The sequence below is a fragment of the Argiope bruennichi genome, chromosome 10 (genome assembly GCF_947563725.1).
Source record: "Argiope bruennichi chromosome 10, qqArgBrue1.1, whole genome shotgun sequence".
Taxonomy (NCBI): Eukaryota; Metazoa; Arthropoda; class Arachnida; order Araneae; family Araneidae; genus Argiope; species Argiope bruennichi.
The window spans coordinates 73,049,282-73,069,645 of record NC_079160.1 but is presented as its reverse complement, the minus strand read 5'-3'; the positions used below and the strand labels follow the sequence as shown (position 1 = coordinate 73,069,645).

The window sequence follows — 20,364 nt, the reverse complement described above, 5'->3', positions numbered from 1 at the left end:
AACCTATCCTATTTATAATAAATATTAATAAAACTATACTGCGCTATTAATTATAATCCAACCAATACGAAGAGGGATGCTTTCTTTCTTTAGATCCAAAACTTAAACAACTCTCATTTCGCTGTTTCTTTCATTTCATATTTTTGGAGAAATAAATATGAACATTTTCATATGTTGTTTGAAAAAGTTCTTAATTAGACATATCAGTTGAGTTATAAAATTTTATATAGGAATTATTTGTTAAAAATTTGATATTTTCTTGAAACAGATGGTCAAGTGACTTTTTTCTCCTTTTCGACACTTCACGGATACCGTTAAGGGTTGTAAACTGCTGTTTAGAAGCAAATACATTTGCTGTTGACCGAATTGAGTGTGAATTTTGTTTTGTAACTTAAAATAAATGTTCCTCTGCAAATATTAACATAAATCTTCCAGTTAGTAAGGTTAGTACTAATTGTGTGATAAAAATATATGTATAAAGTTGTCTTGGAAAGTTAATTTTCATTTTTCAAACTTTCATAGTCAATAAATCTGTCACCTGATTTTACATTTCTTATATATATATATACACCAGCCGTTTTGTTTATTTATATTTATTTATGTAGAATTGCAATATGCAAGTTTGCTTCCTTACTTTAAGAAATGATTTTAAAACTATATAGGACGAACTTTGTTAATTATTTCAGATATAATGATTAGTTTAATTTAATTATACTTCTTTTAAAGTAATTATCACCCTTCGTCTCAGTTTGCATCTTGAAAATGGACTTATTCTATTGTGATAAATATTTCGAATAATTTCCTTGTTTTGATTTAAGAATATATTTACACAATAATTTAAAAACATTTCTAAAATAAATATCTTTTTAGTTTTGCAGATTTAGCTTTGGTTATAAAAAATGTCTTTCTTTACTTAAAATTAGTAAATTAGTTTTAAATTTATTGACATTTATTATTTGACTGTTTACAAAAATGCACTTCTTGAATAAATTCATAAAATAGCTGCATCAACATTTCGATGCATGATTATTTTATACATTTCATTTTGAATATTAAATTTTGTGAAGTTCTTTACTTTTAAATAGTAGAATATACACACACATATATATATAACGTGAGAAAATATAAATTTGAAGCCTGAAAGAAAATGAATATATAGTTGATTTTTTTTTAGGTAGTGTAGGTAGAGTAAACTATGCAACCTATAAACATATATATATATATATATATAGGTTGAAACATGAACAATATATATATATATATTGGTATGCTGATTTTTTCAGTCTTATACTTATTAATATAGTATTTTTTAACTAAACTTTTTTTATTTAATATTTTTTAAGTTTTTCCTGGTTAACATTTCAGTTTTTGTTCTTGTTTCTGTCTATGAAGCATTAAATTTTTCTACATAATTTTTGTTACAATTAGTTCTTTCTATTTTAGTGTTGTTTAAGTGTGATAAATGATCATACTGTTAAGCTTAGTTATTTTTATATTCTGAAACAATGTTTATCATTTTTAGCTGTTTCTTTCTTAAGAACCAGAGAATAATATTTTTTACAATCTCCAATCATTTATTTAGAATAATGTGGTGGCTATTTTATGATGTACATTGTAATTTCGAATTATAGTTAGATGATAAGAACCTCCCCTGACCCAATACTTTAAATTCTATAAGACTACATATTTATATGAGTTATGCACAACAAATGAAACACCTCTTGAACTATATGCTTACAAACCAATGTACAAAAACCTGTTCTATTGACTTATGATAAATATAATTCTATAAAATATGTTGTTGTATTGATGATATAATTATTCTAGCTCATGTCCCCATATAGGTCACGATTTAAACCTTTGAATATGTATAATTTGCATGTGGGAGTTACTTTTGGTATATCAGGCCCTTACATATGTGTTTGCAGTTTTTAAAAATCATCCATAGGAATGGTTTTGACTTTGTTGATTACACAATGTTTCAAATATTATTTTCTCTGGATTTCTGAGCCTGCAACACAGAAATTCTCTTAAAATGTTGCAACAAGTTTCAATGTTGTGGGCATTAAATGCTAACAGATGTACTTCCTGCTATTTCAAAGGAAATTCCTTCAGTTTAAAAAAAACATGATGAACTTTCTGTAGTTTAAAAAAAATTGTTTTCTATTGTTTGGATAAAAATATTTGTTTCTGAAAAATTATGGAGCTGATGAATATAAAATTGTACAAAACATTCAAATTCTGGATAAGGTTGGATTTTTAAATTGAAAGGGCATTTTAACCCTTAATGTGGCAAGATTGCTTTTTAAAGAAAAGCAAAAAAAAAAGTTTATAGGTAGCTTCTTTACGCTATAAAAAAACATCAAAAAATAAATAAAAAAATCGTGTAATAAAAATCATTTAATAAAACTAAGTTAAAAATTATTTTATTGTGGTAGTTTATTTTTATAAAGTTGTATGTATGGTATACTATACAAAATGAACATAAGGGTTAAAAGATGTCAGAATTAACGAAGCAAGAAAATAATTAAGGAAGAAATTCATTTAATATTAACCAAAGAAAAGATTAATAAAATGTAAATGAAGTAAGCTAAGTGAATTTAAAGACTCTTTCAACTGTGACTAAAGTGTGAAGATGAATGATAAACAGCTTTTTTTATTGCTTCAGATTGATGCAAAATAAACAAATAATCCCCAGATTTTGGTTGGATTTTATCTATTTAAAATAGATCCTCCCTACCGAAACCTATTTCTATAATAACCATTGTAAACAACGACTTTTGGCGGGAAGTATGCTCCTGGCAAACACACAGTAACTATTTTTTTACTGTTATTGTATATAATAAAGGAAATAATTTTTGTTGTTGTTTGTAATAGAGAATATAATAATAAAGTCATAATTTTGTGGCGTAATTTCAGATGATATGTAACATGAAAGAGTTGGAGTAGAATTAAAACTTTATGTAAACATGACTTTATAAAATCAAGCAGTTATAAAGGACACAGCTCCATTTTATGAAGTAGCCAGAATTCATTGTCAAAAAATTTTATTCAAAAGCTCATAATAACCATCGTAAGGAGTTAAAAGGTAGTCCGGAAAAGATGGACAAATCTGTGCTTTATATTTTGTGCTTTGTAAAACCATTCAATAAAGATAAACTGAAAATTTTAGCAAATTCCCCTTTACCTTATTACTGAAAGAAAAAGGCAACTTATGTCAAATTAACCAAGTATGGTCCAATATTTCAAAAACAGCACAAACTTCAAATTGTAACAAAATATTAAAGATAATGAAAAAATTTCAGTGGGAAATTTTGTTGCTGTCATGATTAAATGGATACAAAATAAAATTGGTTTATTTGTTGGATAATATGCAAGTTAAGTTCTATCGAAGGAGATTATATGAGATTGATGTGATAGTGAGTTGGGTACAATTTTTTTTTGTTCCAGTAAAGATATTAGCTGATTTGTTATAAGCAAGTCATTAATCTCACGTCAGAACCATTGTTTTGTGTAAAAAAAATACTTTTCAGAGTGCATTAAAATTATATGTAATTAAATATTTTGTTTTGAAAAATAACATTTAAGTAAATGTTATATTTTTAGAATATTCTGTATTTACTGAATTAATAACCATTATGTCCTCCACAACAGTTCCCTCCATAACATAAGAACATATTTAAAAAAAATAATAATATCTAAGTAAATTCTGTTACAAATGTTTTAAAGTATTATATATGAGAAGATAAAAATTTATTGTTTTAAATAAAAATATTCTAATATTGCAGTTATTGAAATAAAACAGAGATTCACAGCTTAAAGGGAAAGAGAAAAAAAAAAGAAGGAAAAAAAAAAAAAAAGGAAATCTAAGTTTTCCTGTCTTTTCTACAATGATTTATTAAAATTTTTAATTAAATTATTAAATTAATTTTTAATTAATCAGAAAAGCTCTTTAGCATATTGATAATACCTAAATCTATCATAATAATTTTAAAAACACAGTGCTTCCAGTATTCTTTAAGCCGTTTTAATTAAACATAAGATTTTGTCAAAAATTCCCCTTCTAAAACAATCTAATACTTATGCTGTTTTTTTTTTTTTTTTTTTTTTTTTTAATCTTTTAGCAGTTATCTAAAGCAAATGCAAAAAAGCCCATCCTCATACTTATCTTCTTGCTATTTGGTGCATTTCAAGAATGATTTAACAGCATTTAGTTCAATTTTGTGAATAATTTTGATACTAAGAACTTCTTTTGGTTATTCACCCATTATTAATTTTTTTCTCTGTTTCTATAATATAACATTTATTTAAAAAAATGTATAAAACTACCTCAGATTAAAATGCTAAAACAAGAAAAAATTTCTATTTTTGATTCATTCAAAACTGATGTCTGTTGAAATGATATATCAGATATTGCAAATTTACAAGAAATTTATGTAATTCAATTAACTATTATTAAGGTTTTGCATATATTATCTACAATTCTATTTGAGATCTAATATCAGAAAGAGAAGTACAATACCTTTAGCTTCAATTTGTACTTTTGAGTTAAATTTTTGATTTAGTATGCTACTTTTTTTTTGGGGGGGGGGTCATATGTACAATTCTATTTGCTGAACATTCAATTTCTTAGTTCATACTACACAAATTATTACCAACATTTTTAAACTGTCGGCGATTTTTGTCATCCTAGCAAAATAATATCTGTTGATATAAGAAAAAGAATAATAAATTTTCTCCTTTTGAAAAATATTGTCACTTCCAAAAGATTTTCTCAAAAGTAATTGCACTTTTCAATTTGTTTGATATTAAATTCTTTGGCATGAAGATTTGGAAGTTTTATCTGTATTTCTGTTTATTTATAAGACAAAATAATAAATTAATTCTTTATTATTTAAATTTGCATCTATATTTACATTGGTCATTTCAGTCTATCTTGTTATATAATTAAAGAAAAATTATTCTAATTTAGAAAAGCACAGTTTAGTATATTGATGTTCTTTGGGTAGAAGGCATATGAGGAATTGAACATTTTGGGTTATCATATAAGTATATTCTAATATGCCTGGAGACATAAATGCAGTTTATTTACTATAGTATTTCTTTGCAATTTATTTTCCATTTTTGTATTTTTCTTTTCAGTAAATGCACTTGTCTGTCTGAGATTGACAATTCTCCAGGTCTGGAGAATTACAAGCTTTGATATTTTCTTTTTTTTAAAACTGAATTTGATGTTTTAAATTGTAAAATTTTTTAGATTCAAAAGAAAACATTTTGAGTGGCAATTGAAATAGATTTTTGATATACATATATGTGTTGCACATTGTTTTATATTATTATATGTGCATTAATTTATGTATATTATCTGCATTTGAGGTCAAATTTATAGATGTGATAATTAGAATGAAAAAAATATTTAAAAATTATGCCATACATCAAATTTATATTCCACTTTTTTATTTTTTTAATGTAGGTCAAATATGGCAGGCAAAAAAAGGCCCCCAAAATTAAAATTTGTTGAAGAAATAAAACCTCCTGAACCTGTGTAAGTATGGGAAAAGTGCATTGAAAGTGTTTGTTCAAGTTTCATTAATGTGGTATGCAAATGTAATAAGCATTTTTGCAAAAGAACAATCTCTCTCTCTTTCTTTTCATTTAAAATGATATTGCACTATAATTAATTTGTCTTATTTTGTGTTTGTAAATATGGAAATTTTCATTAACATCCTATTGCAATAGAATTTTTAAATTTTGTACATTTCAGTATTCTAAGTGGCAATGTTCTATTTTAAGATAATGGCAAATGTTTTATAACACGAACCAAATCTAATATGTCTTGTAAGACATGAAATGTATATATCTTAAAAATTCTATTTTAATAGAATTGTAATATCTTTTTTCAATATTTAAATAGTTTTTCATTGTAAGTGAATAATTTTTCAGGTTGCCTCCAAGAAATTTAGATACTAGAACCACTATTACTATTGGTGATAGAGTATTTGAAGTTGAAGCAGATGATCTTGAAGCTATTTGCGAATTAGGTCGAGGTGCTTATGGCATTGTTGAAAAAATGTTGCATCGGCAAAGTGGAACAGAGATGGCTGTAAAAGTATGTTGCCTCTTTGAAACTCTATAATTTAATGCTTAAATATTGAATTTGCATATGGTGAAATTCTATTTTATATATGCACACATATGCATGCTAAAACAATTTTTCAAGGCTTTTTGATGTACCATATTTTGTGTACATATGTTTCTGTAAATTAAATATTAATTTTTAGAAAAAAAGTTTTTTTATGTAATAAAATCTGTATATATTTCATATGTAAATAGAATCTCAATAATATACCATTGAATAAATCTGGCTCTTGTTATAATCCTTTGCAATGAGCTTCTCTTTAAAGTTTAAACTTTAAAAAAAAAAAAAAAAAATGTTTGCATTTTGTGAAGAAAAAAATTGTGATATTATTGAAAAAAAAATAGGCTTTTATGTAGTACATTATAGCTGAAAATTATGCATCTGTTTGATTTAAACTGTCATCTATTATTAAAAAATAAATGTTAAAAGTAGATCTTAAACCTTATTTTTTTCATTTGTAATTGTATTTAACAATTTGAGAAGTGAGTGAAATTAAGTGTTCCATGCAGTGGAACACTTTAGTGTAAAGGATTAAAGGAAGAATTGGCCATTCCATATAGATATCGGTGATCTGGATGTGGCTTAAACAATAAGATACTATTTAGATTGCGAAATATAATTTTTAATATTTACAATATGTAGTACAATAAATCTGATATTTTGCACAATAAACTTGAGTTTTATTATTAATATACATTTAAAAAATAAATTTCCATTTATTCAGCATTTTTTTTATGTGGCACTTTTTTTCTGGTGTCTGCTTTATTATTGAGAGTTTTCTATATACAAAATCTGATAACTATAATTTGGTTTTTGCTTGATTGAAATTTTAATGGGTCTTTTTAATATTGCTCTTGAAATGTTTTTGACACATAAAAGCATCAAAGCATCTGTAATTATATTGAAACAGATTTCACAGTAGTATTTAAAAATTGTCAATTCTAAACCTTATAAATGTTATTTTGTTTGTTTAGAGAATTACAGCCACTGTGAACAATGAAGAGCAGAAACGATTATTGATGGATTTGGATATATCTATGCGCAGCAGTGATTGTTTGTACACAGTTCAATTTTATGGAGCTTTATTTAGAGAAGTAATAATTTTAAATAAAAATTTTAATAGATTAGCCGTGTTGAATTATTTTGATATTTATTTATTTGATATGGATTTTAAATAAATATAAATGAAGTTATGAAAAGCTTGTTAAAATTTTATTATAGTCTTACAGTCTAAAGTTTTTAAACTTATATTTAAACACATTTTGAGTAATTAAAGAAAGGAAAGCTGTGCACCAATTCTAACATTGTCTTTGTTACCCACAACCCAAGCACTGTGTCATTTTATTGTGTATAAAATTAGTTGCCTGTTTGTATTCATATAGCATGGCTCTGATGAATTCATTGCCAACTTTCTGTCACTGACAGTTGAATTTATTTGCTGGGGGGATATGAAATTGTAAGTGGTTTAGTGATAATTGTTAGAATGGGATTAAATATGATTTTTTAGAATTTAGAGCAGATTTCCCCCCCCCCCTATTTCTCGTTATTGATATACCTTCAATTTTGTATTGCGATGTTGCTAGATTCAACAGGTTTAGTAGATCAATTTTTGGGGTTAAGGGATTCTATAAAGGTGAAATAATGGGAATTTTTCTTTAAAATTAATTTGCATTAAAGTAATTTTTAATTAATTAAAATTTTAATTTAATTCAGTAAGTAAATTCAATTAGTAAATTTTAATTTAATTTTTTGCATTAAGTTTCTTTAAAAAGAAAATTTGGTAGGGGACATTGTTGATTTATTAGGAAATTGGGGCTTTCGTATAAAATGAAAATTGGTACAGTTGTTAGGACAGGAAGATTGGCGCTTTGGTTTTGCTAATTTCAAATGTATAGATTTACTTCTATACATTTGAAATTAGCAAAATTTTGAAATTAGAAATTTTTTTAATGATATGATACAGATATAATGATTTTCTTGTTTTACAAATTTTTATTATTCATTTGCTGGAATATTTACATAATTTCTTTTTATAAAATAATTAAATTTTATCGATGAGACAAAAATGTATGTGCATAGATTTTTGAAGCACAGTTTGATAGGGAAGAAAAACATTTAATCAATTTTTGATTTTATCTGAAATGTGCAGTGAATTTTAATATGATTATTCAAAGTATGCAATAGAGTTAAGCAGGTAAAAAATTGATACCTTCAGAGCCAAATTTAACTAGTCAATATGTTATAGTTTTTTCCTTAATTACTTTTGCTTGATAATTGGAAGAAAATTTTGTTCTAAATTCAAATTACTGTGAAAAATGTATTTATTGTTCATCTTAAAAATTTGTACTTCATTTATATTTTAATAAATATATATAGCTTTTTTTTTTTTTTTAATTTTTTCAGGGAGATGTTTGGATATGCATGGAAGTAATGGACACATCTTTGGATAAATTTTATCCAAAGGTTTATAGTGCTGAACAAACTATTCCTGAAGAAGTTCTAGCAAAAATAGCTTTTGCTGTAAGATTTTTTTATTGTTATATTTATGTTTACTGATCTTTACTATGGAATTTTCTTAAAAAATATTAATTCCCTTGCATTTTATTTCACCTCCTCTTTCAAATATATTAACTAACAAATATTTAATATAATTTACAATTCTATCATGAATATAAATTGTAATCTTACCTGTTTATGAAAGATTGGCCTGGAATTAAAGTAGAATTGATTGGCTTATATGCTATTTATTTCAGTCAATCAAATTTTTCTTGCTGTGTAGAAATGTTATCAAAAATTATAATCATTTAAATCAAAGATTATAATTTTTTAACACTTACTCTTTTAGATTTTCATATTTTCCATTGTTTCCTAGAAAAATGAGTTTAATAAATGCTTAAGAAAGAATAAAAAATTATTTATGTTTGGACTTTTATAGTGAAATTATGTGGATGAGAATTTCAGGCTTAATTTGTAACATGTGTTTTATATTCTAATTAAACATTCATTGAAATTATGTATATTTTATTTCTGTTTGGTTTCTTTTTGGGCTGCTCAGTTATATTGCTGACATAATTGCACAATTCATGCAATGATTAAATACTTATGTTCATTTTGTATAGTATACCATACATACAACTTTATAAAAATATACTACCATAATAATATAAAAATACTATAATAAAAAATATTATAATAAATACTATAATAAAATACTATAATAAGAAAAAATATAAAAAATATTATATACATTTTTTTTTTTTTTTGCTTTTCTTCAAAAAAGCAATCTTGCCACAATAAGGGTTAAAGGGAAAAGCAAATTTTTGAAATTCCTTTGTGATAGAAAATTTTTTTTGCATACCTCTTCTTTTATCTGGTCTTTTTTGCAGTTTGCATGGTTATCTTTATTTATATCTACTTCTGAAAGGGATGAAACGAATAGTATTATTTGAGATGATTAAAGTGATTTTTAAAAAGATAAAATGGTTGAAAAATATCCATTTTGAATATTAAATATTTTAAACTTTTCCATTTTATTAAATGAAAACATAAATATTGGACTTAATCATAGTTTAATAAGTTCTGTATTAATAAAGGGTGTGCCACTTTTTCTTTTCTACCTTATCTTCAACTTATTTTAAAAGAATTAATTTGATGTCTGCACTTTTGCAACGAGTTCAGTATCAATTAAATCTTTTAAGGTTTTTTTTAATTGAAATAAGCATACATAAATTCAAACAAACAATAATACAAACATATTATGCGAGCAAAAACTGTTAAAAAAGAATGTATATAGTTAGAAATATTTATTTATTAATTTTTTTGTTTAAGGTTTTAAAATAAATACTAAAAGATAAAAGATATTTTGTTATGATTTTAGGTTGTCAGTGCTTTACATTATTTACATAGCAAGTTAAAAGTGATTCACCGTGATGTAAAGCCATCCAATATTCTGATAAGTCGTGGTGGTGCTGTAAAAATATGCGACTTTGGCATTTCTGGATATCTTGTAGACTCAATAGCAAAGACTGTGGATGCTGGCTGTAAGCCTTATATGGCTGTAAGTTATTGATAGTTTTTATTTATTTTGTTAAAAACCTGTTATTTTGTGTGGATCTTAAAATTACATTTGTTTTGTAATATGCAATGTCAAAAGTTTTAGTTTTTTTTAATACCGATTTATGAGTGGATATTATTTTTTGCAATTTAGTTTGCATTTTTGTTTTCCATTTTAGCCAGAGCGAATCAATCCTTCTCCTAACCAAAGAGGATATGATATACGTTCAGATGTATGGAGCTTAGGTATTACAATGGTAGGAACGATATTTTGTGCATATTTAATTATATTTTTTTAAAAAAAGTGTATTTTTTCATATTAAATTTCACATCACGTTTTCTTTAATTTATATTTTGTAAATAGCATTTATTTTGTAACAGTGGTCTTTGATATCCTTTTATGTATTCATTATTTAAATACAGCCTGCTATTATGTTCATGAATTATTTAATATATATATATATACACTAACTTGATGAAACCAAAGAATAGTTGGTAGACTGTTGATGACATTGGGAAGTCCAATTTTGAACTTTTTATAATATTTACTGGTTAAAACAAAAAATAATGAAACAATATTAAAGTATATGTGCTTGCTATAATAACAGATTTTTTAAAGTAATATGTTAATTAAGCAGGAAAAAATAGTATAAAAAATATAATAATTTATATTATTTCCTTCGCTCTTACTTTTTGTTTAAAATTATCTTTTCATGGAACTACGTAGGAAAAAAATGTCAATGTAAAGATGTTTTTAATATATCCTTCTTTACTATTTGTTCTTAGATTATAAAATAAATTTTAACCTGATGATTTTTATATGCTGACATACTATTTGTAAATTGCATTCATTATACTGAATGTAAAACCAATTTAAATTGCTCTGCAAGCAGACCGTTGACCAAAATCAGATTTGACACATAGTTACTTCTTAGATGGTAGATGCTTACTAAGAAAAGGATTTGCAAAATCGTAGTTAGATTAATCGAAAATTAATTTTTAATCAGTAAATTTGAAGCGTGCAATTGCACAAAACCCATTTTTAACACCAGTTTAAAATTTTAAAAATGGGCTTTTCTAAGATAGCAATTTTATTTCTCAATCTTTTTTTTTTTTTTTTTTCCTTTTTTTCTAATCCTAAAGAATTTTTATTTAGAATTTTTTAAATGCATATTTTACATTTTAATTATTGCATTTATGTGTAAATGCAATACAACGTAATACAATTTCAACCTAAGAAACTAATTTTTGATGTGCACATTATTACTGATTTATAATTAAAAGTAAATTTTAAAAATGAATGAAGATAAACTAATCAGATCTACAGTTTTTTTTTTTTTCAATCCTTCTATGTTTTGGACTTGACATTAAATTTCCTTTGATTTTTATGTGATTATTCATTGATTTTAATCAACATTTGCATTTTCAAATATATTGTACATATAATTGTGTATATACCAAAATTTTTTTAATCATTTATTATAATATTTTTTAGTATGAATTATCAATGGGTGTATTTCCTTATAAAACATGGACCACACCATTTGAACAATTGAAACAAGTTGTTCAAGATGATCCACCTCGTTTACCAAGTGGAAAATTCTCGGATAATTTTGAAGACTTCATATCTCAATGGTAAGACTAAGATTGACCTTCTCGCTTTTTTATTGTTCACTATCAGATTGATTTCATTTTGAAATTTATAAAAATTTTATTTTGATAAAATACTGTATTTTTTAAAAAAAACTAAATCATTGATTTTACAAAAATATTTTATTTACTGCAGCTAGTTAATTATTGAAATTAATGGGATAAAGATGAATATATTTTTTGATATTAATGAAATCATTTATAAATAAATGATTGCTCATCAAAATTTTCTTATATATTTTTTATAATGCAATTTAATTGTATTAAAAAATAGTTTGATAAAAATAGTTATCAGTATATTTGTTCAACACTTTTCTCATTTTAATAGTAGTTATCTTTTTTCAATTCCTACTATTTCACACTCTCCCTATATATATTTATTTATATATCTTGTTCAAATTTTCAATCTTTAATAAAATACTTTTTATTCATCCACTCAAGTTCAAATACACTTTTTTAAACTTGTAGTGGATGACTCTTGATGTTAATTCAGTTTTCCAAATATTAATTCATTAATTAAATTTAGTTTTATATGGGAGAAAAAATAGACCAATAGATGTCAGCACGGTAGTGTCATATTGTCTAATAAATTATTTTTTAACAACAAAAATTATTAAATCATTATTTTAAAACTAATAATAATAATAAAGAAACTTTCATCAATGAAGGACATATCACTGGATATGATCTTTTTATGGAATTCTGATATAACTTATTTAGTTCAAAAATTTTCTCTTATATAAGATTTTTAGCAGGATATAAATTTAGGAATAAATACCGTCAGTGGTGAAGTGTGTAGATCGCTGGAAAAAAATTATATAAAATATTAAAGGGTAATTATTTAATAAAAAGTAACTAAAATAAAATTTTTCTTTGTTGACCTAAGTAGGAATTGACTTTTTTTTTTTTTTTTTTTTTTTTATTACTTGTTTTCCCTCCAGTTTACAGAAGGATTTTACAAAAAGGCCAAATTATCCTCAACTTCTTGAACATCCATTTATATCATCAGACTCCACTCGTGATTTTGACATCTCAAGATATGTTTCATTTGTGTTAGACATGTATGATAAAGTACCTGAAGGTGCACCGAAGTCATAGGTACATCAGAAAATTTTGTCCGTCTAGCTGTGTGTATGTGTTAAGGCTATTTTATTATGCTTAAAGCATATCTACTTGACTTTTAAATTTCCATGATTTAAATTTAAAAAATATCATGCAAGAATAGCATATTGACTTTGTACAATTGAACGAATGCCATTTTAAATTACTTAAAAAATGACATCTTAAAAATTCATTACAATTTCATTTTATTTAATGGTAAATGTAGTATTTTAAAAGTATTTATTTTGTTAAAGAAAAACATAATTTTGATGTATTTAAATTGGTAATTAATGCAGGTAGGATGCTTTCTTCATTTTATTCTGATATTCATTTTATTAAAAAGAAATGCTTATCATTTTATTTTATTTTTTGTATGCTTCTTTTTTCATTTATTATGGTTTAAACTTATTAGATTTGAAGTGTTTTTTGTTTTGAGAAGCAATGCATGAAAAGATATTGAAAAGGATAATTATTTTTATATCCATTGACTGAACTCTTAAAGTGCAATTTAGTTAGAATTATTATAAGAGTACATATTAAATTTTTTTCCATTATTGACTTAATTAGATAATATATTGAAATTACTACATTTTTAGTGCTGGTATTGTAACTTTTAGTTGAAAGTTTAGTTTAATTAATAATACTTTCTACTCATATCAAATAATATCAAAATTTCTCATTAAAAGTTTTGAATCATATCAACCGCCCCCCTCCCTTCTTTTTGTGTGTACTTTTTAGTATATAATTGCATTTTGTGTATTAAATTCTTGAAGAAATGATGTAAAATTGTTTCCACTTGTAATCATATCACACTACTTAAATTTTTTGTGCATTGTTTCGAATTTTCGACTACATATTCTTGTACTTTAAAAATAGGTAAATTGTTCTGCTTTTTAAAACATTTAGATATATTTTTAATACAGTTAAATGTTGATTGTGATTAATGAAATTAACAATTATGTATGTGTTGTTATAAAATAAGTTTTTGTTGCTCATGATGTATATAGTATTACCAGTTATGTTTCTTGTTATGTAAACAGCTATAAGCTTGAATTTAAACTGTCCATTCTATAGAATTTTGACATAAGTGCCTTCTTTCCGATTTTTATCTTTTACCATATTAATTTGAATTTCTATTTATCATTATAAGATTTAAAAAAAAAAACTTGTATCAGAGCAGCTAATTGTAATAGTCCGGTCATTATATATATATATATATATATATATATATATATATATATATATATATATATCCAATAGTATCCTTTTCTTTGCTCTATAATGTATTTAATTTAGAAAATACTTTTATTAATGTATCTTAAGAAATAATGCTAATTTTTATTGAAGTGTTGTAACTGATATATTTTCAAATATATTCAGAAACAGCATTCATATCAAATTGAAATTTAAATTGAGATTTAGAAAATAAAAACTAACTTACTTTTTTGTGTGTTTTAAAATATTTAAATGAAATAAAAATCTTTCCTGAATTTTGATCATTTTGGAAACTAAATTAAATTGATTTTAGATTTCATATTTTAAAGCATGAGAAAATTCTATGCGTTGTAAATCATTTTTCCATTACCTATTCATTTCTTAATCTTGGATTGTTTAAACTTCGTTTGAAAATAATTGAGGTTTCTAATAGATAATTGGATGAGGATTTTTCATTTCATTGTTTAGCTAAGGAACATAACACAGATGATTTAATGTCAGAAAAAATTTACTTCTTTAGTGACAATTAAATAAAATAGTGATTATGTGGTTAGAAAGATATATATTCAGATGTCAATATTTTGGAGGATAAGATCCTAACTTGTTTCCTATGTTAAATAATTATTTATTGTTTCCTATGTTAAATAATAAATAAACATGCCAGTGTATTTATAAATTATTAATAGTTTTTACATTTTATTCTGCAAACAGTATAGATTTGAAATTGTATGTAATTATAAAATATGAAATTAAAACACATTATTTACAAAAAAATTATAAATTTTAATTTTTTCTTGTATTACTGTGAACAGTTTTTCATATAACATTTATTTTTTAATTAATGTTAATGTGAAATTTTTAAGTATGAAATTTTATTTAGAGTTTTGAAACAGTTTGATATAATTTTACTTGATCTTGGTTTGCTTACTCATTTTTCAACAGTCTGTGTATCCAAAGAATATATATATATTTTTCCTTTTCATCTCTGTATAGAAAAATTACCTAATTTATAATTAAGTTTTTATCCTTTTATTCAGACATTTTTAAACCGCAAATATCCTTTTGAATAACATTCCCTTTTAATTTACCTATCATTTGCATGTTTAGACATTTTGTTGTTATAATATCATAGATGGTTTATAATTTAAAAAAATACACCATAGGAATTTTAAGATAGATTGTTGAAATATAACCTGTTTTGCTTGTGGGTTTTAAAAATTTGCTTTTGCATTATCAGATGATTGGTCAAATTCACATTTTTTTTATTATTTAGTAATTTTTTTAAATAATATCCGGGACCAATATCTTTCTATTTATTTTTCTTTAATATTTTTAATCAAATAAAAGTTAAGTTAACTAGGATAAGTTGAAATGTTGCCTAACTTTTTGTTTTCAAACTATAATTAATATGACCAATATATCTTTCAATTAATTTTAAATGGTATATTTTTTTAATTTTATGTATTGGGGAACTTAAAATTTTTATATATAATTGCCATAAGTTATTACAAATCCATTTGTTAATTAGAGATTTGTATATTTTTACTTCTACTGTACTTTAATGCATTTAGATAATAATTCAAAATCAATGTAATTTAAATCTATCTCTTCCCTTATTAGCAATTTTAATTGTCTAATTACGCATTGAAGGAGTACTGGGTTTTCCAATTTATTTTCAAGGAAAAAATGCTCAACTATAATAAATGAAATCCAGAACACATCTATGCACAGAAATGCTACAAATAATTACATTAAAGAATTATGTATATATTGCCAGAACTAAAAAGTTCCAGTTTTGGTTGCCTTTTGAAAATGCAGTTCTAATACAGATATTTATAGCTTATAGAAAACAGGGTTTTGTTAGCATTGTGTAATAATAGTCTTATGTGTGAGAGAGCTTCTTAAAATTGGATTGAAGATTTTCTTTGATGCAATTGTAACTTTACTGTTGAAAATCCAGATAAACTGAAGATTTTGATGAGCAATTTTTTTGTGTTACAATTTGAGAATAATTTCTGGTTTCAAAAAGATATTTTACATACACAGTCGCAATAACTGAATTCAGTAGATTCAGTAATGGTTAGGCTAGATTATCTTAGGTGTCATCTACATTTCAAAATTGAAAAAGATTTTCTTAAATTGTCTTTATTCCTTTGTTTCAGGAATTGGGTTTGTTATTGTATTAATCTCTTAGATTAACTAAGCAATATTTCTCATTTTGCTATTATTTTTACTGATTAGACAGACTAAAAAATGAAAAACAGGAAATCATCAAAATTTAATTTGATGGAAAAATTACTATCTTGTCTATTTACAAGTCTGGATATTCATCATCTTGACGTAATAACGTAAGTCATTACCAACTGAACTTGTATAATGCATGATATTCTGCCAAACAATACATTTTGATATCATTCAGAATATCATAAATCAATTGAAACTTTTGATGAGATGATTGTATTCAGAAGTTAATAACTAAATTCATTCTTTTTATGTGAATCAAATATATAGTAAATCTGATTGAGGACCAAGTGCTGCATACTGATATATTTTCAAAGTTTAGAAAGTGATGTGTTATTTCCTGTTATGCTTAAACTTTACAGGAACTGTCCAAAATAATCAAAATATAATTTAAAGTGTATCTTTGATGCAAAAAATAAGAGATGATAATATCTTGTCTAGGAAATTTCACATGCTATTACTGTAAGATAGTGAATATATTAATTTATTGACTCTAATACTATATAGATTTATATTCTTTTCCTTAAAATGACATTGATCTGTGCTGTAGTTAGTATTGAAATAGTTTTCACTTTCCTATTCTTTTATTTTTATTATTGTTGCAAGATAGGAAATTGCTCATTTTGTCGAAAAAAGGATGCCTTGAATTTCATCAAATGATGATAGTATTTTTTTTTCTTTTTTGTGTTAACCAACTTTCAAAATTATATATTTGATTTATTTTTATTAAATTTGCTATCCTGTTTTTATTGTTTAAATTAATATTAAATTAATGGCTTTTTATTTTTGTCTTTCTATTTACTGCCTGAAGATTATGTTTGTGTTAAAACATTTTATCAATTTTTTTTTGAATTCATTCTTGGGAACTATGTTAGAAGAAACATTTATTTTATTTTAGCACTTATTTATGTTTTTTTAAAATCATCATTACATTTCATTAAATCTTCATATTTCTTCCTAAATTACATATAATTACCGTATCATTAAAACCGGTTATTGTTGAAATTTATCTTTTATTGAAAAATGTATTTCAGATTTATTAAGTAGTTCTATTTGTTGTGTAAATTTTTTCCCCAGCATTAGCAATGTCAACAAAAGTTAAGATCCTTTGAATTCAAGAACTCGCTATATATAGCTTTGTTGCTTTTATAATAACAGATGTGAGTTCAGTTCATAAAACTCACCTATAAAATATAAAATAATGACATAATCACATCATGCTATGTATATGTTTTTTAAAAATAAAATTTAAGTAGGACATGTATTTTAAAACAGCTTGGCTATTAGAAGCAATTTTCTTCATGCTCATCATGTAATCTGCAATAATCTTTTTCCATCTTTATTTTCTATTTAATTTAAAATTAATTATTCTAGTTGAGTATTTTATGAATGATTCTGCATTGTAAATCTTGTTAATGAAGGGACTGCATAATATTTTTACCATTTTGAAAATATAAATTTTGTATTTTTCAGTTTTAGCTAATAAGTTATTTTGCTTGAACATTTAAGAAAGGTATAAAATGTCCAGGCTAAACTTTTTATGAACTGCAAATGCATTTATAATTTAAAGAATTCGATTTTGAAACTACAAAAATTAGGAGTGTTTCTATAAAGAATGTTTTTTTTTTTTTTTTTTTTTTGTTCTGTTTTAGATAACAGTTGTGTGGTACATGTCAATTCTAATCTAATAAATTAATAAAAAATAACATCGTAAATTCTGTGTTGAGTTTCATATTATTGGACATTCTACTCATAAGATATGAAGATAAGAATTTTACAGCTTAGTTTAAATATTTGATAAATGAATTATAAGTTTTTGTGTATATTATATGTGATTTATGTAGAGCTTTATTTTTAGACAAACTACGATTTGTCCCATAATTTTAAACTGTTTTTGTATGTTTGTTATCTTAAGATAATTGAATGAAGGAACTGTTGAAGTAACCCTACACTGCACAGTCTTTTATTTTCAAACCTAGTTTATTGTTAAGAATAGAGGAAAAATAATTTTAAATTTTGATTATTTTTCAAAATCATATGCTTTATTCATTATGCTGTAAATGATTTATCTATGTATTATCGAAATCAGTTACTAGCCAATCATTTTAAATTATGCACTTTTTATGTTAAATCATTTGTTGTTGAATTATAATCTAATTCTCATCTTAAACAGGGTTTCATTTGGTTTAAATAAAAAAATGCAGGTAGTTTATAAATGCATCACAGTGCAGTGTAGGGTTAAAAAATGAATTTAATTTTGCATGCATTGAATTAAATTTCGAATGCCCGTTGTATGTTAGGCATTTTTTAAGTATATTTTATGTATATTTTTGTGGTGCAATTGAGGTTAGTCTATTTTTAATACTATCTGTAAAAAAGTAGTGTTCAGGCAATATAGTATGCTCAAAGTATGACTTATTTTGGTAATGTCAGTTGTGCAATGAATAATAATTATATGCATTGTTAATATAGATTTTATAGGTTTGTAAATTTTCACATGGACGAATTAGCTTCAATTTTTGAAGGTATGTTGCATTAATTCAGTTGTGTAGTGCCTCTTTAATATTGTTATGTAAATAATGGAATTAGTAACCGCACAACTTTGTGATTGTTATTCACTCTTTTATTGTTATTGCTTCAAAGTACAAAAGAAAGACAGTTGCTGCCTATGGAATTAATATAAGATAATAAATAAAAAAAATGTTAGTATTCCATTGTATGTCTGTTTCATTTTGTTGTTCTTTGTCTCATACACTAACTTTTTTTCTTAGTTTAACAATTCATATGGAAAATTTCAAAATAGACGACCATGCATAAAGCTTACTTGTACTAGCCTGCCTGTTTACTTTATGACAGAAACTATACAGAAATACAATATCTGTTTGACTGAGAACTTTTTGTTTTCTCGTTATGTATACAGAATATATCCAAAAGAATAGTTTCCAATAATGATTTATTGCTATAATTTGAATGATCTACGAAGAATATCGTTATATAAAGAATACAATTTTTATGTCATCTTAAGGATCGAAAATATTATTAATTTGATGTTTGCCTGTTTGATTACTGAAATATATATATAATTACTTTCTTGTATATATGAAGTATAGAGGAGATATAATAATTGTGAAAAAATTCGAATTCGAAATTTAAAACTTCCCTGACTTCGCAAAACATACTTTTGAAAAATGTCCGCCTGTCTGTCTGTGACAAAGATAACTCACAAACGCTTTCAGCTATATGGATGAAATTTGGTATACGGTCTTGACTCCAAATTTGTAATTTTCTATTAAATTTTGAGCAAAATTTTCTCGGTGAAAGTCTGTCTGGCTGTTTGAATATAAATTAACACGATAACTACAAAATCAAGAGAGCTAGATGGATAAAATTCGGTACATATATTTAACATCTATAGTATAGACACCCATCAAATTTTGAACCGAATCCAACGAGGGGTAGACCATCTGTACTTTCAAAAACATATAAAAGCGATAACTCAAAAACGTAGTGATTTATATATATCAAATTTAGTATTATTTTGTGATTACAAATGTAATTTTATGTCGAATTTTTGTTTCAATCGGTCGGGAAAACTCTTCTAAAACAAAATTCGATTTTCTGATACTATTAAGCGCGTGCGAAGGAGTAATCCCCACCCACCAAGGATCACACGATAGATTCCGTAAATATGCTGAAATCACGTCAAAGGTTAGCATTTCATAACCACTATACGCCAATGCCATACAAGGCGTTCTCTGAAATGACACCTTTATTAGAGATTATGCGAGAAAATTTTTTGGTGGTCACTCCTGGTTTATTATCAGAAAACTTTTAATTATAATTCAGATAAAGTACGTGTAAAAAATGTTTTTAATATTTTCTCGAGTGTAGTTGCAAGTGAGATAGTTATTTAACATGCATTCATATACAGTTGATTCCCAACTATCTAACCAAATGTGGTGGAA

General features: G+C 24.6%; 1 protein-coding gene across 1 annotated transcript; it reads left to right on the top strand.

Moving 5' to 3' along the window:
- The first annotated feature begins 94 nt into the window (after positions 1-94).
- On the top strand, positions 95-14,135 carry LOC129987928 (dual specificity mitogen-activated protein kinase kinase 6-like). The gene is made up of 9 exons (XM_056095932.1): positions 95-443; positions 5,474-5,545; positions 5,944-6,109; positions 7,114-7,233; positions 8,543-8,659; positions 10,017-10,196; positions 10,372-10,449; positions 11,688-11,827; positions 12,784-14,135. The coding sequence occupies exons 2-9, from the start codon at positions 5,481-5,483 to the stop codon at positions 12,938-12,940; spliced, it is 1,023 nt and encodes a 340-aa protein (XP_055951907.1). The 5' UTR covers positions 95-443; positions 5,474-5,480; the 3' UTR covers positions 12,941-14,135.
- The last annotated feature ends 6,229 nt before the right edge of the window (positions 14,136-20,364 follow it).